General features: G+C 38.2%; 2 protein-coding genes across 9 annotated transcripts in view; one reads left to right on the forward strand and one right to left on the reverse strand.

The window, feature by feature from the left end:
* UPK3A (uroplakin 3A) overlaps window positions 1-23,649 on the forward strand; it is an 897,123-nt gene that overhangs the window by 136,757 nt on the left and 736,717 nt on the right. The window lies entirely within an intron of this gene.
* Window positions 669-23,649, reverse strand: part of PHF21B (PHD finger protein 21B) — a 244,166-nt gene continuing 221,185 nt past the window's right edge. For 5 of the 8 annotated variants that reach the window (XM_050924790.1, XM_050924777.1, XM_050924824.1 and 2 more), the window contains 9 exons: window positions 21,127-21,178; window positions 16,224-16,300; window positions 12,849-12,903; window positions 9,703-9,725; window positions 8,157-8,315; window positions 6,424-6,499; window positions 5,198-5,301; window positions 2,683-2,896; window positions 669-864 (listed from right to left, as the gene is read on the reverse strand). In XM_050924790.1, coding sequence (XP_050780747.1) covers window positions 824-864; window positions 2,683-2,896; window positions 5,198-5,301; window positions 6,424-6,499; window positions 8,157-8,315; window positions 9,703-9,725; window positions 12,849-12,903; window positions 16,224-16,300; window positions 21,127-21,178 — 801 coding nt within the window. In that variant the 3' untranslated portion in view covers window positions 669-823. Of the gene's footprint in view, window positions 865-1,833; window positions 1,925-2,682; window positions 2,897-5,197; window positions 5,302-6,423; window positions 6,500-8,156; window positions 8,316-9,702; window positions 9,726-12,848; window positions 12,904-16,223; window positions 16,301-21,126; window positions 21,179-23,649 lie in introns of those variants that run through there. The other 3 variants (XR_007769592.1, XM_050924809.1, XM_050924831.1) reach the window with 3 other exon arrangements.

Below are 23,649 nucleotides of genomic sequence, written 5' to 3' on the forward strand. Positions count from 1 at the left end.
ATTCACCTCAATCACAAAAGGTAAGGACATTAAAATATGGCCACATGTTTGAGGCAACACATAGGACAACATGTCAAGTAAGGCAGAGCATGGGGACTAACAATAAGAAGGAAGTGAAAAAGATTTAGATGTGGCTTCATAGAAGGAATTTGAAAACAAGCAGGTGCTGTGGCAGAGGATGACAGGGAAATGGGAAGCCAAGTAAGGGATTGATGCAGGCACCACTGCAAGATGACTTTGAAATGATGTAGATATTCTCAAAAGGGGGCAAAAGTAAGAAGCAGAGAGAAGAAGGTTACAGACCAGTGAAGGCAAACCAAGGTGTGAATGAGGCTTAGTACTACAACGGATGGTGAAGAAAACCAGAAACAGGAGTGTAGGTAGCAGAAGGGGAAAATGATTACATAGATTGTAAACTCTCTGGAGGGAGAAGGACTGTCTTTTTTCATTAGGCACTATACCAATGAATAGCGCAACGGGGTCCTAATCTGTAAGTGGGGTATCTATGCATTACTGCAATATATATAATTTGTAAGGGGATGGAGGAGATTACATTAAAGTTTGTGAGTTTCCTTTGATCTCTGGGGATGTTTGGTCGAGAAAGGACTGAAGGATTGAGGCCGGGTTGTATTTCTGAAAGAATGAATATCACACCATCCACACCACTATTAAATTGTCAGTCAAGTTTAATGCATCATAAAGAAGTAAAACTACATTGGCATATTTAAGACAAACACTTTTTTTCTATGCACACTATCCACTGGACAGTCCCCTTTTCAAAATAACTACTTTTAACAGTCCAAGACATGTCTTCAGAAATTCTTCACATGTTCAACCTTCCATATTTTCCTTTTTTTAATTTGTCTGAGAAGAAAAAAAAACATTAAACCTGAAAACACTTACATTGCAAGCCACATTAGAATGCATAATTGGCATACAATAATCAATGTATAACAATTGTGTTTTACTTAGTTCACTTTGTTCATCAATAAAAGAATATAAAAATCTTGTTCAACTGAGTGTTAAGTGTAATAAAATAGATTTGTATAGTACTGCACAGTTTCTCCCGGAGTTGTGAAAATGGTTGAAGGGACCATGTGCTGCCCAGTGATGGGCAACTGAAGAGGCCAGTCCCTCATTTTTAAAAAAATGACATTCGGCACCATGTCATATGCTGATGTGAGAGACTAGCTGTGTGTCATGCTCTAGTGGTTCCTTGCTTCTGTTTTGTTTCATACCTGTTGTACTAAGTAACTAAAGGATCGAGAATGGAATCAGTGGTTGTGTGAAACTCTGCATTGTTAGAGGAAAAGGGGTTGCCCATCACTAACTTCCGAGGTAGGCCTCAGGATTACAGGATAGGCCTGTGGCCTACTAAGGCGCCAGACTGACCCTTGTAGTATCAGGAAGACTCGCTAGTGAAACAAGCAGGAGCTCTAGGATTTTCTCAGACTAATGCTAAACATTTTCAAATGTGTTACAAATCAATAAAATTTAAAAAGGAATTAAGTTTCCAAAAACCCAGCAAACCCTTAATTTTCCACAGTCCAACCCTCCCCCTAAATTCTTGCTATTATCCAATATGACAAACAACCCCTTGAGGCAGTTTTTTTTTTCCTGTACCATTTTTGCAGATATTCCTGCAAACAAACAAACAAAAACCCCACCAGCTTTTTTCCATGTTACCTATTTTTACAATAAAAATGCAGTACAAAAATGTAAAATTATTTTTTGGCATATTATCTGTACTGGCAAGAAAAGAAAAACAATCTTTATTTGCTTTTATTTAAAAAAAAAAAGGTTCAAAACATAACCAAAAAAACCAAACCCTACCTCCAAAGCTATCCACTATATGGTTTATGCTAAATCTTGCACAAAAACTCCATGAGAAAAATACATCAATAGCAAAATAAGTAAAAAGGACCTGCAAAAAAGTAAGGAGTTTTACAGTCATACCTCTTTAAATACTTCAGAATGCATATACAGAAGCATCAACATGAAAATACTTCAATATTTTACTAGAAACGCTAACTTCATACAGTTTTTTTAATTTAAATATCTGCAATTCAGCTATAATACTGAAAAAAATGATCTTTTTGTTTTAAAGGCTCTGTGAGCGTCCATGACGTCATTCTTGTCTAACAGCCCATCTTCAGTTCACCTGAATCAGTGAGGCAGACCTTGTTCACTTTCCTAAGAATCCATGTCAAGTCCTAAGTAGTTCCGGCTCTTTTTATATTACCAGTTTCCTCCTTCAAACAGCTTTAAGCCCAGCTACCTCCCTACTCGTTTACTAACTCTTTGTATTTAAAATGTTTCCCTTTAAAGCAAACTTGTAAAATTGTCTGCCCTCCAAAAAGGATACTTCACTTTCTATCAGCCATACTATTTCTTTTCCTTCTTATTCATAAATACATTAAGGCCAACATAACAAAACAAATCTCATAAGCACTGAAGGTCTTGGCAAATACAAAACTGCAGCAAAATCTGCTCTGTGGGAAGTTGCTGCCACAGTGACCTACAAACTGGACTGATTGGCTTAAATTCTACATGTGTAAAAAATGAGATTGTTTTTCGTTTCCTTCATTTCCCGTTGTTTCGGTTTAATCTCTCCTTTGCGCATGTATAAAGTTTTTTTTTTGTTTTTTTCCATTTCCCCCAGACAGCGCTGTCAGTTGTTACCCTGTGATTGCTGCAAGGCTTTGTGCATGGCAGCAGAGGCAGATGAGGGTTTGATCCAGGGGACAGTTAGCAAGGAGGAGGTGGTGGTTGTCGTCATGGTAACCTGAATCATCTGCTCATTTTGTATCAGTCTAATGAGAGTTTTGAGACGTTCCAGCGATGACTGAGTCCCTTTCTGCTGGGCTAACAGGCTGTTTTTTAGCTCTAAGCATTTCTGTTAGAGAGAGAGATGGGGAGAGGGAAGGAGAGACTTACAATACATTCAAATTGGCATCAAACATCCCCCCAAACATGCTTTACATGTCTGGAGAACATGTCCATCTCAAACCAATTACGTTCTCCTTTGGGGATAGCAGAAACACAAGCAAGAAACTAATGGAGTAATACCCACTGGTGCATATAGTGCCTCACTTGTCTTAGCAACAATATTCATCTAAGATCAAGTATATATTGAGGGCACTTTTGACCATATCCTGTTGAAAGACAGGAAGAATACATGATCATGTGATGGCAGTCTACAGATTTTGTTGGCATGGGTTTACAATGGCCACATGACTTGAAAGTGGCAAAGCCATCAATAAGCACTGTAAGTCTTCCCAAATGACTTCAGTAAAACCTTCAGGTCAAACTACACTCGGATGTATTTTGTATGTGGCACATATTTACAGTCAATTTTAGGGAGACTAAATAAAATGGTGTTTGTTTTAAATCCATTTACCTAAAGCCAGGCAACTTAGTAACAAGGATGCCAGTAAACTGCTAAAGAAAACCTCAAATATTTTTCAGGTATAAAATGTTAGTTTAAGGGCCACTATTTAATGTTCTACCATGGCTAGAAACAGAAGCCTTATCCTACTGGGAAGGGAATTTCTGGCTTTTAATGGATGAAAGCTCCTGTTTCTCTTTCCAATAGGTCATGAAACCCAAAACAGTTACTGGTCCAGGTCTGCATATTGTCTCTCATGGGCCTTGGTCCAGAATAGTTTTAGAGGAGAACATTCTGCAGTTCTTGGGAAGCAGGAAACACTTACTTGACTTTTTTTCTTTTTTTAAAAAAAGTAGCTGTTCAAAGGTTTGGGATTTTGGAATAAACCCTGGGGGAGATGGATTAGAGGGCAGGTGAAGTAGTCCCAGGTGAATAATAAATGCATGGGTCTGCAATTTATAACAATATCACTGTCACACGTGGTGTGTATGGGGTTTTCACTTAATTCAATTGGTAATTTACTTTTTTAGTTAATCTAAACCTCAGAAACCTCTTTGATTTGGATAAATATTATCATAGGCCAACATTGCCATTTAAGAGAGAATGCTTCACAATCAAAGGGCCTAATTCTGCTTCTGCACCAGTCCCATTGACTTCAATAGCAATTATTTTTACACACACACACACACACACACACACACACACACACACACACACACACACACACACACACACACACACACACACACACACACACGTTGAATTTGGCCCAAACTCTCTTTCATTCTGAAATCACTAATCCAATTACATTGTTCTAACCACTAAAGAATACTCTACCCCACAGAGACCTTTCTCCGTGCATGTGTTAGTTTCCATTAGAGCTGACGGTGGTTATGTACAGTTAAAGGGAGTACTTCCCACTGTGATGTCTTTTAATAAGTTATTACTTTTCTTTCCACTCTGTTTTAAATGTGATCAAATATTTAACATGCCTCTCCTGGATAACTGCAATGGTAGAGCAAGTACTGACCAGTTACTGTTGCAGCTGCCACTTTAATTTTCCAGGATCGAGAAGATTAAAATATGTAGTTACACCATATTACAAACAAACAAGCAAATTCTTAGTAGTAGTAGTTCTATAGTTTGGGGACAGGTTTGTGGTCAAATAGCCATGCCTTAAGTAAGTCCTGATGTCCATGATAGCTAGGAATTTGGGTTCTAAACTCGGGCTTACACTCTCTAGAGTGGCAGGGACTGGTAGAAGTAGTGTACACGCATACCTGGAATCAGGTTATGCTTGGGTGACCCCCTCCAGCAACCCTTGGTTCTAGTTCTTGTAGGAGATGCTGAGAACACTGCTGTGATACTAGACCTTTTGAGAGTGGTGACGATGGTCATACCTGCCTAACCTCATGCTTTTGGACTGATGCGCAGGCTCTTGGCACTGGAGCAGGTCATGCACAGATCTTTCTTGTGAAAGATGGGAAGTGCTATACTGCAGTTCTATAGCTCTGATGTGTATAGAATGGGACAGAAGATATGTTTAATTTTGTTTTCTCATTTGAGTGGGGAAGCGCTCCAATAACAGATCTGCCACTGCCTCCTGCTCCTCAACCTGTCAGTGTATCTTGCTCACCCCCCACAAAGAGACCGCATATATGTTTCTTTGTAAAGAAACTATTCACACTTGAGTATGAATAGTTTGTGAGCATAACTCATTTCCCAGCCATCTAATCTCAGTTTTTCAAATATAAACGCTTTATAACCAATTCTGTGGGAGACATTATGCCCCACAGTCTGGAGTCTTACTTTAATTGCATTGTTGAGAAGTCTCTCTTTCTCTTCCAACTGTCTATGTTCACTCTTCAGCTCGCTGCCTTTCTTTAATAATTTTCTCTTCTCTTCTTCTTTGACTGTGGAACAATAAGGTTTAGAATGTAAATATTAAGATACAGACTGAAAAAATGGTCTGCACTGACTCATGAGAATAGGATTAAGTGTTCTAGATAGAGCATTCCATACGTCTACCCAGTCCCATCTCAAAATGCATAGCCAGAGGAACTGAGTTTCCAGTTGCACATAAGATAACTCTCTATCACTTTTGAAATGGTTCAAGTACAGGACAGACATTAGTCCACAACACACCTTTGAGGTGGATATAGAATCCCTATTTTATAGATAGGGAAACTAAGGCAGAGATTAAATTACCTGCTCAGGGCTACAGAAATTCATTTAAGGACATTTCCTCTCACAAATGCTAGGTACACAGTTTCAGACAGTCATGTCTTTATTAAATCAAAACCAATACTTTTTAAAGCAAAGGCACTAGTTCTTATCAAAGACTATGTTCATACCAAGTTTCATGTTTTCAGTCATAAGCAATTTTTACACTGGCCTTGTACTTTAAAGTGTAATTAGAATTAGAACTTCTCTTAAAATGTTTGCAACCAGTACATTTGCTAAAAAGTGCATTTTTTGGGGGGGGGGTCAAATACAGTGAACAGTTTTGGCCAAAAAAAAGGAAAACAAAAATTTAGAAAATGGCTAAAAGGTTGTTTTGGAAAAAATAAGAACAGTTTCAAGACAAAGTACTGAATGCAAATGACCAGTTTCTAAATGAAATGCCAAATCAAAACAATTTGATGTTTTTGAATAGGCATTCAAAAGATTTTATTATTAATTGTTCATTCAACTTTAGAATTTTTCTCCAATTTGAAAAAAAATGTATGTTTTTGTCTTTCAAAGTTTTTCTTTTCTTTCAAACTTTCTAAAAAAGAACAAATTAATCTTCAATCCATGAGAAAACATGGAAAACTTCAGCTGAAAGGTGAATGTTACAAAAAATGTGTGTGAGAACAGGGGGTAGGATGAAAAGCATTTAGTAATACTGACTGGCAGGCACTACCACTGATCTTATGGAGCTTTAGCTCTTCCACGCATCTTGCTAACATGAATTTATGCCCTCTGAGTTAGACAGTCACTCCCATTAACTGGGGACTAGAGAGCCTCTTATCAGGAATCACGCCATTCTGTACCTGTTTTATGAGTAACATAGGAATGAACAATAGCCAGAGTTCCAGTCCATGGCACATTTTCATCTTTCTTTAATACCTATAAATCCAAAGAACAACACAAATTAGTAATCCACGAAGAGACACACATACACAATTCACGCCTTCCCACTCACCCCACAAAAAAACTTTACTATTTACTTTACTATTACAAAAAAATGGTATAACTGGAATTTTAAGTTGTAAACTGAAATGCAGTGGAAAAATTCGGTAACTTTTATTTTACTTCACTGTAAACAGTGTCACTACATAATTGCTAGGATGGGGTTTTCAAATCTCACACTTGATGACCACCACAGGGGGCCAAAAGGAATTATTCTCCAGCCCCTTTCATACAGGCTTACACAATTTCCAGGAGAGTTAGAGGTATTTTGCCTACCTATTAGGTACAGGCCACCACTGGAGATAGAATACTGGACTTGATAGAGAAGAGAAGATAGGCTGGTTCCACTAAATGTAAATATAGACCAGCAATTCTCTTTTACATTTCCAAAGAAACTAAAGAGTAATTATTCCTAGGGGCTAAAGCAGAGAATTATAAGGAACAAAAATTAAGCCTGCTCATTCTGCAATTTAGCAACATTGTTTTACAGTTCTTACAGACCTGCTGCTAATCATTTGGCTTGTGTGAACACTGTTAGAATTGCATTTCTAAAATGTTTATCAATAGCTGCATATAATAAATCTTATAAAGAAGATGGTGTACTCTCCTTACAACCTTCAGCTCCTCTGGTGCATTTTCTGTGCACGACACTGTCGCCTCCGTCTGCAAGAACTAAATTACTTGCTTTGCAATTGTACGTACAGGTGGTTTTTATAGAAGAAAAATGTAAAGGAAACGAACAGCTATTTTTAATCTTTCAGCGTAAATCTTGAGGGATGCAATACCATGAAATCAAGAGGGGAAAAAATGAAAGGTATGAGGCCAATGCTGTGAAACTACCTGGCAACAAAAGAAGCAAATTACCAAAGAAACTTCAATGCAGTTGAATCTCAGCGTTACGGACACCCTGGGAATGGAGGTTGTGTCTGTAACTCTCACATGTTTGCAACTATGACCAAAGCGCAGTTCAGGCTCCAGATCCAGCAGCTGACACTTCAGGCCAGGCTCCAGCAGCAGGTGAGCTCCCCACTCAGCGCTGGCAGCTTCCTTCCCTGGGTTGGACTGAGTTTGCCAGCTTGTGCCCCTCCCGGCTGTGTGTGTGAGTGAGAAAACAGCGTGTCTCCCTCCTGGCTTGGGAAAGGGGGTGGTGATAAAAACAATGCATCCCCCTCCTGGTGGGGGAAGAGGGGGAAGGGGTGAAGTGGCGCAGACCCCAGCACTGCTCCTGCTTTGTTGGCTTTGGCTGCCTTAGGCTGGCAGCCCCAGCTTCATCACCTCCTAGCTGTAAGTGGCTGCCCAGCACATGGGGGTGAGGTGGGGACAGGCAGCCCAGATGTGCCTACTTTTAAGATGCAATATAGGCACAGTACTTTACTTGACTTTTTTTTTTTTTTAGTCTTTGCTGCTGCCTGATTGGTTACTTCTGGTTTCACATGGTGTCTGGTTGACTGGCCAGTCTGTAACTCTAGTGTTTGTATCTTTGAGGTTCTACTGTATTACTTTTGATAATCTTGTCTCCTTAGCTACTGTTGTAGGCTCTCTCCTTTTTTCTTTTCTTGGAATGACTGCAAAACACATGCCTCAACTCACTTACCTTTTGTTGGCACTTTGGGCAGGCCCAAACCCCTTTGGGGACAGTTTTCAGAGGAGGATCCAAGCAATTGAGATGATATGCTCTTGGACATGTGCCACATGGTTGCAAGTTAATGCCACGCTTACATGCTGTACAGTGGTCATCGTGGTGAATTTCATTCTGAAAGAGAAGAAGAGGGTAGGTTGGGTCAAGTCAACTCTTAATGTAACTTTCCACAAGCAGCACTTGGAGCCACTACTTCACCAGACAGACCATTCAAACACAATATCTCATTTTCGAAAGCTTCCTGGCTGCTGTAGAAGGAAGACAAACAATTTTGTACTCATCAACAACAAATGAGCAAAATTCAATGAGTTGAAACAAATAGAAAAAATGTGAAATAATCAAACAATCACGCAGACAGCAATCAAACACAGCTATGAATCAACTAATGTTTCCAGCCAGCAATGTGATAATTATTCCACTCTGTTTCTGGGAATGTGTCACTGTCACTTCCAACACACACACATCACCAGGTGCAGTTCTATTTCGATGAGTGGGCCAATGTCATTATATGGCTCACTTGTTCTTCAAGTCCCCAGTAAAAGCAAGTAAGCAAAAGTTTCTGGGGGGAAAAAAAGCACAGTTCCAAGTCTTACACACATTACCTTGAAGAGCTGCTAGGGAAACAAGCATGAATACAACTTTCTCCCACATGCCCCCTCACAAATTTCCTGTAGAGGGCCCCCATCACTCTCTTCTCTAGTTTGTTAATTGTTGTTTTCTGATTTAAACCACACAGATCTACTATGACAACCTTTCTCACACACGACTGATTAGTACTTTATCAGTAGTTCATTTTATATATTGCTAAGTCTCATTAACAAAGTTATAATGTCATGTAGTAAATTGCTATGCTAATATGGTGGCAATGTTAATTACTCTTCATATAATTAGGTACATTTTAAGATAAGGGAGACTGATTTTGGAGCTCTCATGGTTTGTGAATCATTACATAAAAACCTCAATTCTCCTACTAGATTTCCATGAAAAAAAAAGTGATTTATTGAAATAAACATATTCTATAATCATATTTTCATCTCTCAGAAAATCATTTTTACAAAATTTCATGTCAGCTTTATCCAGTATCAGATCCTAAACTCAAAATTCCTCTCCAAAAATGTCAATATTAGAAAGCACTATTAAAAATGTCTAGATTTTAACCTTAGCAGAGAGAGATCTACTCAAGTAGAACAGTAAATATTTTTCCTAGATGTTTATTAATACCACAAAGCTAAACCAGCATTTTCTCAATCAATGGATTCTACAAAGTATTAAATTCAAACCCGTGAACATGAAAGCACGTAAGTTCATCTTGTTCTGAAATTCTGTTTTAATGGTTCAAAGATTTAGGTAAACTAGACAGATTCCAGAAATGGTAGGAAAAAAAGGGAAAGAAAATATTGCAATTTTGTACCGTGGCAGAGACTATGATAATTAACAGCAAGCACTGTATTACATGATGATGAGAGAGACAGTGGTAATATACAAATCTTGCTAAACATACCTTCCAACATGGATCCTCATTTGCTAGCACATGAAAGAAGGGCAGAGAACAAGTTAGTGGGCAACACATCAGTGCAATGAATTTTAGTCAAGCCATGACACAAGTGATGGAAGAAGGGGGAAGGGGGTTATAGCAGGTTATTTTAATGTGGACATGAGAGAGTGACACTTGAAATAGCACCAATTAACATTTTAGTATTCAGAGCTGCATGTTATTTAGGTTTTAGGAATTGGGCACCTGAAACTCTAAATGCTGAAGATGTTAAAAAATTTCATAGTACCAAAAGGTTGATGTCTGTCCTAAACTTGCAATGGATAGGACCTATCCAGACTTAACTAGATAGGAAAAAATCTTCTTTAAAGGTTTGACTCTTCCAAGGCCGAACACTCAGGCCCCCAACCAGCAGAGCACTTAAGCAGGTGCTTACCTTTTCAGTACAGGAGTAGTCCCATTGACTTACAGTTAAGCAAGTGTTTAAGTGCTTTTCTGACTCATGGATAAAATGCACAACACCTTGCAGGATCGGGCATTATATTATCATCAACCCTTCAACATCAGAATTGCTCATGTCAAAAATGTGTGTCATGTTTTGGTCTATTGCGTAAATGACTCTTTAATGGTTATAGCCCAAGCCTGATGGAAGGAGTAGTTAGAGGTGGTTGAAAAATACACTGAATTTTTCAAGAAACTGTTTGGAAAAAAATCATTCTTTAATTTTCTTTTTTCCAAGTCTGTAATTTCCATTGCTGAGTCACAAAACACTTGGGCAGAATGCTTCACTGAAAAGCCCTAGAATGTCTCTCCTCCCTCCTGTAAGTCAGCTGATGGAGTAGTCTTTCTTTGGTTTAGGGAGACAGAACTGAGGAAACTTCTTTCCTGTTCTCCTTTTCTGATCACACGTTATCTGGTGTGTGTTTACATATATCTGGCAGACAGAATTTGATCCACATGCCCAAAGCACCGCCTGTATGCATGCGCGCACACACGGAGCACAGTGAAACTATGATTATTCAGATGAACGGGGGACATGGATGTTATTCAGATAAGCAGAGGAGTGGATAATTGGAGAGTTTTCTATATAGGCGATGCACATCAGGGACATGATCTCATTTCAGCTAAGAGATTTTTCCCCATAAACAAACTCTGAATAATTGACATTTCACCGAGAATATCACAAGCACCACTCTCTCCTACATTTTTTGAAAGGAAGAGCTGTTTCCTGCACACTGTTTTCTTTAACAAATATACAATGTTTTTCAAAAATAAATAAATCCTTTTTGGTTTGCATTTGTCAATGAAGTTGGCCTACTCTGAGGCCTTGGCTACACTGACGCTTTACAGCACTGCAACTTTCTCGCTCAGAGGTGTGAAAAAAACCACCCCTGAGCGCTGCAAGATACAGCGCTGTAAAGCGCCAGTGTAAACAGTGCTGCAGCGCTGGGAGTGCGGCTCCCAGCGCTGCAAGCTAAACCCCATGAGGATGTGGAGTACGTGCAGCGCCGGGAGAACTCTCTCCAGCGCTGGCGCTGCAACCACACACACACTTCAAAGCGCTGCCGCAGCAGTGCTCCCGCAGCAGCACTTTGAAGTTTCAAGTGTAGCCAAGCCCTGAGTGTCCACTTTTCCCTCTTCTACCTGCTAAAATGATCTAAATGGAGAATTATTTTTAAAGGGAGGATGGTATAATAAGCAAGGTGGTGAGCTACGCAATGAAGACAATGAGATTAAAGTGTAAGTTCTTTGGGACAAGGGCTGTCTTGTTTTTCTGTGTTTGCACAGTGCCTAGCACAATGGGATCCATCACTGGGGCTCCTAGGTGATATCACAATACAAATATATAATAACTGAAGCTGTGAGCTATGTAATAAAGACAGACAATGGAGAGATTGTTCAGCACAGCAACAGGGATTTTAGGTATTAGGAAGAATAGTTATAGGGCTTACTAAAATAGCTAATAATTAAGGTAAAACTGTGTCATATCCCAAGCAGCTTTATGACAGTCATGCCACTGAAGCTTTGTCACCTGTCTAAAAACATGGACACACAGAGGAAACAAGGACATTTACTGAGGGTCTGAGAGTAACCTATCTAATGTTGTTCTCTCTAGGCATTTGTTTACAGGGAAACACAGGCATCAATTTTAAGTTGGATAAGAAGAGTAAGGAAAATTTGATATCAGCAACATAAAAAGAAAAGACCAAAGCAGGTCACAACTTTGCATCTGTATTAAAATGGCACTTTTAATTGCGCCTTAATACTTAAAAAATATTTTTTTATTGTTGAAAAAGGATAAAAATACCTCTAAAGTACTATGGTGTGCATTTACAATAGAATCTAAGTTGTAGCTGTTGTCACATCTCTTTACAGTCTTCCTCTCCTCTTCCGCAATGTATTCAAGCCTCTCATCCTCAGTTCTACACAGCGCTGTCCCCCCTACAATGCAATTTTTGTTCCCTTCTATGCTCTGTTTAATCCTCTCTCCTCAACTTTCCCTCCTTCTTCCCTTATTCCAGTCTCGGTTCTGTGCCTTTTCTCACGCTGCTCCTTAGGCCTGTCACTTATTCCTTCTTCCCAAGAGCCATTACTTTTCCTCTCCAAATTTCTCTCAGTGCTGCCAACTTGTTTTTTATCACCAAATCTTACATGAGTGTGGTGTTTTCCTTAAAGCCCCAGCTCCTGGACTCATTAAGTATGTGAGAATTTCACTTTTTCTTTGAAAACTAAGTTTCTAGCTCTCATAGTTACAGAGTACAGCTGGAAAATGTGACTCCTAGAAGCTGAAAACCAGAAGATAAATTAAAAGATCCCCTAATTTATTTTTTTAATCTAATCCCATGGTTTTTGAACATTTGGGATTGGCAATACTGCCTCCTTAACATCTTCTTTTTCCTTTACAACACTAGAAACCCGATCTTCCATTGATTTCCCAGGGCTTTGGGGGATCAGGGTTATATATCCTCACGATCCCTTAACTTTAACTTTTGTTTTGCAGTGTAATCATCCATTTTCATTGCACAGTCCAAGGGGCAGGGGCCTTGTATAGCTATGCACCCTATGGTACTCTAGAAGTAATTAATAACAAATACAACTAATAAATATTTAATACCACATCATAATAGCAATGTATTCATTTAAAAAATACTTACCTCTTGCTGAAAGGAACAAGGGGTTATTCAAATAATTTGATGCCAGGCGTTTCCGCTGCAAAGGGAGAGAAAAGAAACCATACTGTCATCTCAAGAGCTCTGGCTCTCTTATGCTTTTCTACCCTCAGTCTCTAAGGAATTTTCTTCATGCATAATCAGTACTCAAAAAGCTAATTCTGTGACTCAGAATATAGGCTTCTTAAGGCTCCTCAGATGGTGAACTAAGCCACATACAGCTGCATTATTCATCTTCTAGCAAGGTTTTTCTAGACACCTTTATTAGATTTTATTAACAAACGGTAAATGCAAATTATTGATTGGGCTTCAGGAGTGGTTCCTGGGGTCTGTAAACAGTTCTAAAGAACGTGGCATCCAAACAACATTTATCATAAACCAATATGTACTAAATTGTTGCTGCAAGACAACACTTTTATTAGTGTCAATAGAATTGGTGATGAACTTCTCACAGGAGGGGGAAAGAAGTCACCACTTTGTGTGACAATTATCTGCATTTGATACAAATAAATTTTGATTGCAAGCTGTACACAAAGGCCTTGGGAAAATATTTTCCCTCAAACATTAATGTGTACTGCCTTAGGTGTCAGAGGTCATTTCAGTCTGAGAGAATTTCAAACCTATGGACACCTGTTCACTAGGAACTTGACTGAGACAACCAAATACCATCTGGTAACTGGCTGGAATGTTAACAGCTATTGGTCACTAGAAACCTGGGTTTGTAACCTAGAGAATAAAGGTCTCCATCCACAGTAGTTGCTTTCCTGACCCATCCAGTTCCTGTTCTGTGAGATTGCAAAGAGTGCTGTACTCCTCCGACAGATGTTGTTGAACCTACTTTCAGGAAAATCAGAGTTTTCTTTCTAACAAATGATTTATTCAGTGGTTAGTAAACTGCTCTCTGTCATGCTCTTCAGAATACATGGATGACTGGATGGCTAATGAATTTTCAGCTGACATCTGTTCCTTCAGAAAACATTCAGCCTGAAACATAGCCTTCCTTCTGTTTTAAAAAATATACTACCCAGGGTGGAAGAATGGAATAATTTCTTAACAGCATAAAACCCCCAAACATGCTTCTGGGCAGAGATTTAGCTGCAGAAACAGAAATCCAGTTTGAAACAGCAACTGCATATTCACAATCAAGGAGGTTAACAGCACAATGAAGCACACTTTCTTGGCTCCTGCAGTTTGGGGGAAGAGGCAAGTAATAAGTATAATCTATATGCAATTTCAATTTAAACAATCATGAATTAAAGATCATCCACTAGATCAACTGTAAATTAAACTGCACCAAAATGCCTGGGAAAATGCCACAAAATACCTCAGCTCACTGATTAGTAAATCAATCTGCGAAGCTAATTGATTGGAGGAAAACTGTTTGCTTCCATTTTATTTGAATGACATTCCCTATGGTCAGTCCTTAATGACAGCTCTTAATTACGACAGAGCTGGTCAGCCACATGACTCTCTCATTTTAAGATTCTTTCTGCATGCTATTCTTCACTTCAGGATATACTTATGAGAATAAGTCTAATAAGAACCAAGAACTAGGATATGATAAATGTATTTACCTCCTCATCAACCCTATACAAGTTAATTTAGTTTCTCAAAAATACCCCTCAGATTAGGACCAAAAAAACCCATGCAACATACATTTTAAACAATCCAGTTGCAGTAAACTTCAAGCCAAGTTTACTTGAGGTCCCTATGGTGCTGGGCATTATATGTACATATAGCAAGAGACAGTCCTTACCCTGAAGAGCTCACAGTTTGAATTAATAAGATAGAAGGGGTGGGGAAAAGGAAGCATCAACATTCCCCATCTGTAAAATAGGGATAACTGAGGCAGAAAGAGATTAAGCAATTTTCCCAAAGTTACAAAGCAAGTCTGTGGGCAAGACAGGAATAGAATTCAGGTCTCCTGAAACCCACTCCATGGCCGTAAACCACAAGACCAACCTTCTTCACAGATAAGTCATTCAACAACCCATTTACATTCTGCCTACCAGTTCCTTTCTCCCATCAACCAACTACCTCCCCTCTACCACATTGGCCAAAATAACCGGATATCTCAAAAAGCTGGTTTAGCTATGAGTCTGCATTGCTGATAACTTGTTAAGCAAAATCTATGTCCTTTGGTTTATAGCACACAGGAAAAACTAATAAATGTTGCTCATATGTAGAGCTTGCCAGAAACCAACATTTCCATTCTATGCGCAATTTCAATTTTTTTTTATTCTGAATTACAACTGAATGGTAAAATTTCCAAATTCCCTGTGGAACAAAGATTCTGAAAATGTTTAATTGAAAACTATCATAACGTTTTCTTTAGATAATGTCACACAGCTTCCTTGTCAAAGTATTTCATTTTAATATGATAAAAAATATAATTAATTTTGTTAACTTTTATTACATTAAAATATTAATTTTAATGATATAAAAGTAAATCTACACGATAGGTGAAATGCTTTTAACTTTTTCAAAATATTTTGCCATTATCAGAACAAAACCAGAAGGTCAAAATGTACTTTTTTTTTTTTAATAACCCAAGCTTTGAATCCAATGCTAGACTAGGGTCAAATTTTGTTACACCTGCAAAATCTCATTGGCGTGAACACGGTAGTACTGGAATAAAAGAGCAGAAGTTAGATGTCAGGGTTTCATGTCTGAGTTCCTTTACTATCAACAGGACCCATAGGCACATTAGTTAATAACTGCTCATGAAAGGGCTAGATTGTTTTCTCTGCTTTTTCACTGACAAGTATTACATGTGTAGCAGCAGTGCAAGTTTCAACTTACTGGCCCATCACTGTTCTTCAGTCTTGACCTGGAAAGATCCTTCTCTATGGGAAAGCAAATAATTAGGTCTCATGTTTATTTACCCTTTTTTGGCCTCTGCTCAGACCATCAACAAGGGTTCCAGTTAGAGCCAAATGATGTTCTGATGTGAAAAGCTGTTGCCTAGAAACTGAGATAAAACATGTTTGTTTCATACCTCCTATCTCATCAATCTCTCTTTTAAGTAGATGAGGTTCCTCATTCATATGTACTTTTGCAATAAGAAGTACTTAGGCCAGGGTTTCTCAAACGGGTCGCCAGTTGTGTAGGGAAAGCCCCTGGTGGTCTGGGCTGGTGTGTTTACCTGCCCCATCTGCAGGTCTGGCCGATCACGGCTCCCACTGGCCGCGGATCCCTGCTCTGGGCCAACAGGAGCTGCTGGACAGGGCGGGTAAACACCCCGGCTCGGCCCGCCAGGGGCTTTCTCTACACAAGCGGCGACTCCGTGTGAGAAACCCTGACATAAGCCTTTTATTGGCATAGAACAGAACTGTGTTTAAAAAGTGAATGATAAAATACCTCAGTTTCCAAGAGTCCGCTATAGGCTGGATTTGCTGTGCTTCTTCTCTTTCTTTCCTGACGCTTGCTCTGGATTTCTGTAACCATGGAAAGAAACGTTCATTGTGTGTTTCTCATTCATCGGGAAAAAATGTAGCTCTAACTTGTTAAGCAAGATGCTCTTGCCCCCGATGCCTTGGGCATTGTGTTCAGTTTCAGTTTCTACAGTATAATTGCGTTGCCTCAGCACTGATAGTTGCTGCAGTTCAAGGTCCGATATTACTAAGCCTTTCTTATAAAATTCAAACACAGGCATTTTTATTTCATCTTCCTCCAAAATAGGCTTGCTCTGCACTAAAAGATTTTATTATGATCCCTTCAGAAACTTATTTAGAAAGCACCATCAGATGCTTTCAAAGCACTACCAATATCTGTTATTTTAAAAAAAGAGCATATCAAACATATATCCCTTGCAAGTTGTATCAAGTAAAAATCACAGGGATATTTTGAAATTTTACTTTATATTGGTTTTGTTTTCCTCAGGTTAGGAGGGTGATGAAAATCAGGGTCATAATGAGAAGCTAAATTTAATCTTAACTACGGACTGATAATTTGTCTGTCCATAGTATACAACAATATTATGATCTTGTGCATAGAATACAGTATCTTTGTTATTTAAGGCCTTCTAAGGTCATCATAATTGGAACTCCAGATGCACCTAATCACAGTCCTGTTTAGCAGAACGGAAACACAGGAAAACTCTTGTTTTCTACACCAAAAGGGATTTAGGACTAACATTGGCTGTAAAAAGTAATGCGGCATACCTCTGTATGTAGATAGGGTAAAATCCTGAACCCACTGAATTAATCAGGCCAGGATTTTTCACCTGATGTATTTCACTTTATTCTTTGCAAACTGCTTGTGAAAATGGAAGAAGATGTTTATTATGTCAGTGTATTTTATAGCCTTCATTTTTCAAATCGACTAGTAATCTTGGATGCACCATTTCTGGGGACTCCGCACTTTCTGAAAATCAGGCTCTTGAAACATGTCAAGTTGGATACTGAAAATCACTTGTCACTTCTGGAAAAACTGAGGCTTACATACACTATCTTTTCTCATTGTCAGTCCTGGTGAAAAACGCTAGAGACTGAAGTCTATGTATTTGCAGGCAGCAGCTGTGCAAAGTTTTCCTCAATGTCATGATATCATGCCCATAAGGGGCTACCTCTAGTGGCAAGAAACTAGTTCACCCCAAATGCCCATCCAGCCTTTGGCTTTAGCTGAGGTTGCCAACAAGTGTGCTGGAGGGTTTTGGTGGTGTGGACACTCATTCAGTAGGAATTGGATTGAGAAAACTAAGCTCAAGTCCCCCACAAGGCATGCCCAGTCACCAGATTGTAACAACTTTTTGTCATTGATGCTGGATACAGGATGCACTCTGGTTACCCATTCTCAGTGCCACAAGTATGTATGTATGTATGCATTTTTTTTTTTAAGAAAAAGCTAAAAAGAAATACTTTAGGTGGGTTTCATACATCAGCAACGCATTAATTGGAAATCAGCTTTGTCCCCAGGGAAGCATCAGCCCACTACCACCATCACTAATTAACATCTCTTGTAAACTGGTCTATGCAGCCTATATTGACAATGTATCCTGAATGACATGTTCCTCTTACAAAAATCCAACACAAGGTTCGTGTGTTCCATTTACTACTTAAACCCTCAAACGAGGGTGCATGTGACTCAGGTTGACTCTCTGCAGACCAGTGTGCTGTTTCCCAATGAAACGAAAGAAACTCTTCTGCAAGTAAAAGCAGCAAAGAATCCTGTGGCACCTTATAGACTAACAGACGTTTTGGAGCATGAGCTTTCGTGGGTGCATGCATCTGACGAAGTGGGTATTCACTCACGAAAGCTCATGCTCCAAAACGTCTGTTAGTCTATAAGGTGCCACAGGATTCTTTGCTGCTTTTACAGATCCAGACTAACATGGCTACCCCTCTGATACTCTTCTGCAAGTTAGCAGGAAGGGTTGCTAGGCTGACGCATACATTCCTGCAGAAGTGGGTCACAGCCCATAAGTTGTCTAGGGCCCTCAACCACAAAGTAAATCAATACAAAGGAAGGAAAAAGCTATTACATAATAGAGTAATGATATCAAATAAGTTTTAATGACCCAGTCTGAATATGCTTTACATTTTTATTTCCAAAAGCATAAAATTGCTAACCACATTAGAAACACTAAAAATAAGATGAATTTAATGACCAATACTGCCTGACAAACAGCAATGACTGGTAACAGTAAATATGACAGAGGACTGAAATAATAAAATCTCAGGAGAGTGAAATCTATTGAGGTACCTTTCTTTCACAGTTGTAATCACCACTAATTGTGAAGAAATACCCTTTCCATAGTAAGTGCCTTTATACAGAGCTATTTATTTAGAAGTAGCAGGAATATGAAAAAAAGTGAATTTGTCTAAAGGGACTGATTTTGCAGGATTAGAATAGTATGTAGATTCAAAAATGTAAGTCTTTGCGCTTACAGTATAAGAAAAAAATTTGGGGGCTACTTGGTATTTTCAATATAGTGGCATCGAATTAGCATGTTTTATTAAACCAAAGGGCAAAAGAATTATGATATGAAGAGCATCATTTTGAATATGTTTAGTTTGCACTTTATCATAATTTCAGATTCTGCCCCATTTTTCTCAAATATAAAAGAGAACATGAATAATTTCTAAGACTTGCAATCATCATCTGTACTTTTTGAATTATAAGAGATGCGCAAAAAATGCTCTCGCTTAATTTCCATTTCAATCTATTTCCATTAAAGAATAGGAAAGCTGATGTCTTAAACTTTCTTTAAACTGCTTTCAAATTTTCAGTCTTCAGGACACTAGGTAATTTTCTATAATGCAAATATAAAGAGAAAAGCCACTCTGGAAAAATGAGCAACAAAATTAACGCAAACCTACTGCATATTTTGGCATGATAGTGTTATTAAAATGCTATAGTCTCCCTGAGGTACTAAATAAAAAAAATCAATGTACTAGAGAAACAGGAAGATGAGTGGTTTTATTAAAAATACATAAAAATCAAAATTTCCAGTGGTAAAACGGGCTCTAACTCAGATACTGAAGTACATGCCTGATTTTTAGCCTGAGTAGTCTAACTGATTTTACTAAGAGCTTGTCTACGCAGTGGGGTAATGCTCTTTATAGGGTGTGATTTCTAAAGCGCACTAATGTGTGCATTAATTGGTCTATGCAAACCTTGCTGGTGTGCATTAAAAGTTCCCTAGGGTGCTCTGTTTTAAACAGTACTACATTAAAGCCCTCTGGAGAACCTCTAATGCGCACCAGCAGGGCTACATGGACCAATTAATGCATAACACATTAGTGTGCTTTAGAAAGTACACCCCTCATAGAGCACATAACTCCAATGTGTAGGCAAGCCCTAAGACTACTCGCACATTGAAAGTTAGACATATGCTTAAGTATCTTCCTGAATGGGAGCCATAAGATAGGATCTTAATAAATTAGTTAGTAATTTATGATTCAATCATGCAAAATCAAAGGCCAGATTCTCAGCTGGCATAAGTGCCACTGACTTTTACAGGGGTCAGCAACCTTTCAGAAGTGCTGTGCCGAGTCTTCATTTATTCACTCTAATTTAAGGTTTCATATGTCAGTAATACATTTTAACGTTTTTAGAAGGTCTCTTTCTATAAGTCTATAATATATAACTAAGCTATTGTTGCATGGAAAGTAAATAAGGCTTTTAAAAGGTTTAAGAAGCTTCATTTAAAATTAAATTAAAATGCAGAGCCCCCCGGACCGGTGGCCAGGACCTGGGCAGTGTGAGTGCCACTGAAAATCAGCTTGCGTGCCGACTTCGGCACCCGTGCCATAGGTTGCCTATCCCTGGACTATGATGAACTATACCAATTTATACTTGTTGTGGATTTGGGCCCAAGTTTTTATAGAAAAAAACCTACTGTCTGAAATTTGTAGTTAATGTTTGGATCTCTTCCCCTTGCTGCCAAAGAAATCTGTTTCACACCTGCAGCAAATATGCAAATCAGGCCACTTTTCCCCATCTACACTTTCACAACAGAAAAAGATGCACAAATCTGTTAATTCTTGCAGTTTATTTTTGAAGATTGCAAGAGAAAGGTCAACGGTATCTGGCTGCTGCACTGAATTCATGCGTTTGTTCTATATTGTATGCAAGAACCTCGGAAAATATGCAGCTCTTCTCTGTGGAATCCAACATGGCAAATTAGCTCACTTTTTGAATAAACATTTAAAAAGTTAGCATAAGGGAAATCAATCGGAGTAAAGATTTTTTTCCAACCACAATAAAGCAAAATCTTAAATTTCATCCAAATGCCCTGTACATTGATCATGAGACTACAGAACACTTAGGGATCAAACACACACAGAAAGATGGACATTGGCCCAGCAAGTGGACTGGGGGAGGGGAAGAAATCTGCCTACAGAACGGGTGGGTAAATTGGCTCTCTGATTCACTACCCAGATCTGCGTTGGTCACAGCTTTGGTGGAGTTTAGGTTTTGCAACCTATGACCCTTGTAACAGTTCTCAAGGGGTCATCTACCAGCTGGGACTGCTTGAGAGCAGTGCATTCTAGCCAGACCTCTCCTGACCCATTATGCCAGGCATCTCAGCTGAGGAGTCAATGTCTTCTCCCTGCAAAGAGAGCTAAGCAAGAGCCAGGGGCTTTGACCCACAATTTTTAGGATGAGAGGGACAGCTGAACATTGGTAAGATTTTACCAAATCCTTCAGCTTTCTGTAGACAGATTCCTCATTGATTCTTACTGTCTGCAGCATAGTATGGAGAACAGACCAGATTACAGACTAAAGTGTAACTGTAAAACAATATATGAATACTTACCTTCCAAGTGTTCTGTTGTAACCAGGCCTAATGCTACCATAAAGGCAATTTTCTAGGGAAAAATTAAGAAAGTTTAGTTTTGCATCCTATGATAACGACTGTAAAAAAAATGCCAGCTTTGCCAGAATAAACTCTATTTAGGGATTTTAGAAAATTCTACTTTTTGAATAAATATGTAACAATGTGAACTTAAACTGAAGATCTGTTCAGTTATACATGAACAGACATATCCTACATGCATGATTACATGAGTCTTGGTAATATGCATAGATTTATCAAAATCCAATGATATAAACATAAGAATTTACAGGTGCAGGTGTCTGACTCCAAATTAAAAATTTAGATTCATTTTGTTTTGATCAAAAGCATCAAAATGAAACATTTAGACATTTCCTAAGTGAAAATTCAAGTTTTCATTCTGTGAAGCATTGATATTTTGACTTTTTGTCCCTATTAGGGATGAAACCAAACTGAAATACCAGAATTTCCAGTGTGATGAGAATTCCGATTTTCAGATCTAATAAACATTATCATCTTCATTTTACATACGAAGAAACTGCAACTGAGGAGGCACAAAGGGCAGAGTTGGGTGCCTATATCCTTTTTGTTCCTTTTAAAATCTTTATCAGAAAGGTGAAATGATATGCCCAAGACCACATGGTGACACAATGGCAGAGCTAGGATTGGAACTGGGGAAGCTCCAAACCCATACTCCAAACCCATACTCATTCTGCCAGACCACATAGTCTGCTCAAGGTTCAGTGCTTGCCATAGATAAAAAATAGGTAAGTGGCATCTCAGCACTAGCAAGATGGATGATAGTTAGTATTAAATTGCCTCTTCGGCTACTGTGGTGATGATGGGCATACAATCAACTGACAGATTTGCATGACAAATCTTAACTCCAATAATCTGCACTCTCTACACATATAAAACACCAACTGGTATCAGTGGGGGGTCCTGCACATGAAGGGAAAGCAGAATATCTGATCTGAGATCCACTGTGTAGATCTGAGAGGGGAATTTTGTCAATAGATTTGAATTACAAGCAGCACCTGATGAGAGAAGCTGGGATTTAACTTTACAGCATGATAAACCTACCTTTAGTGATTTAATTGACTTTTTAATTTCAGGCTTAGAAATTTTGAACAGTCAATATTTGATTAAATTCTCATAGCAGAGCCATAAATGCATATGATATTACCTGAAAAATAAATTGTGAGTAGGGGCAAAGTGTCAATCTCTTGAACCTAAAATTAAATTGAGATTGGAAACCCTGCTAAATAATTTCAAATTTTTATTACAAAAAGTATTTTAATAAAATTTTCTAACAATATTAATGATAGTATAGTTATTTAACATATGCATAGAATTCATTAAATGGACCTGATAGTTATTTCACTATTAAGGATAGAGGAGTTAGACCTTTATAGATGTCTGCAAGACAATTTCTTTTTTAAAAACCTTAGTATGAGCTGTATTTCTTTAACGAGTATTATTTTAATGGTATATATATTTTTATGGGCTTCACTTCTTCAGAATGATGTGCTCCACTGAATTTCACTCAAAACACTACCTCCACTGCTATGCATTTTTCCAAAAATCTGAGGAGCTACAATGGAAAATTGCTAATTCTCACTACACTAATCCATAAAAGTGATAATTCCGTCTATCCAGGTTCTCATTTCACACTCATCTCCATGGTATATCAGACCCTTAAATGTGTTTAAAACTAAAGCATCAATCTCTCTGTTCCTTTCCTCTGTAGGTAGGAGGAGTAAACTGTTTTGACTGTAGTATTTTCTTTTAACTGTGCAGTAAAAAATAGTGCAAGAAAACGACATTGAGGAAATGAATAAGAAATGAGCTTATTGGAAAAAAAAACCAACAGAAAATTGATTATGTTAAAAATTTTAAATTATGAAGATTTTTCCATTTTCTGGGATTCATTGTGAACATTTTTGGCAACATTTTCTGTGACTTCTAATTAAAATTTTAATTGAAATTATCAACTTTTTTCATTTATCAAAAACTGTGTATTCAGCAGCCATAATTATTCCATATAGTTTTAATAAAATCATACTTTTTTTATTAAGATGTTGCTAAAAATGTCATGGAAAACATTGCCAAAAATGGAAAATTTCACTGTCAGCAAGTTTTTGCAAAAAGTTTTGTTTTCTTAAAAAGGACATTTTTTAATGAAAAAACTTTTAGGGCAAATTGTTTTTTGACAAGCTCTATACATCAGTTTTACATTTAGGCCCCAATTCAAAAAGGTATTTAACAGCGTGCATTACATTCAGCATTTCAATGACAACTCAAGCAGTCAGTAATGTCAAAACACACACATGCTTAAGTACTTTGCTGAATCAGGGACCTAGATCTGGTAATATTGTGATCTGTTTTTGCAACTCACATCTCTTTAAAACAAACCAATTTTCTCCTCGACTTATCAGCAAAAATTGAGTGGGTATTTCCTGAAAGAGGAATCATCGCTCAGTAGTTAGGACACAAGCCTTAGTT

Source organism: Gopherus flavomarginatus, chromosome 1 (assembly GCF_025201925.1).
Source record: "Gopherus flavomarginatus isolate rGopFla2 chromosome 1, rGopFla2.mat.asm, whole genome shotgun sequence".
NCBI classification, from domain to species: domain Eukaryota; kingdom Metazoa; phylum Chordata; order Testudines; family Testudinidae; genus Gopherus; species Gopherus flavomarginatus.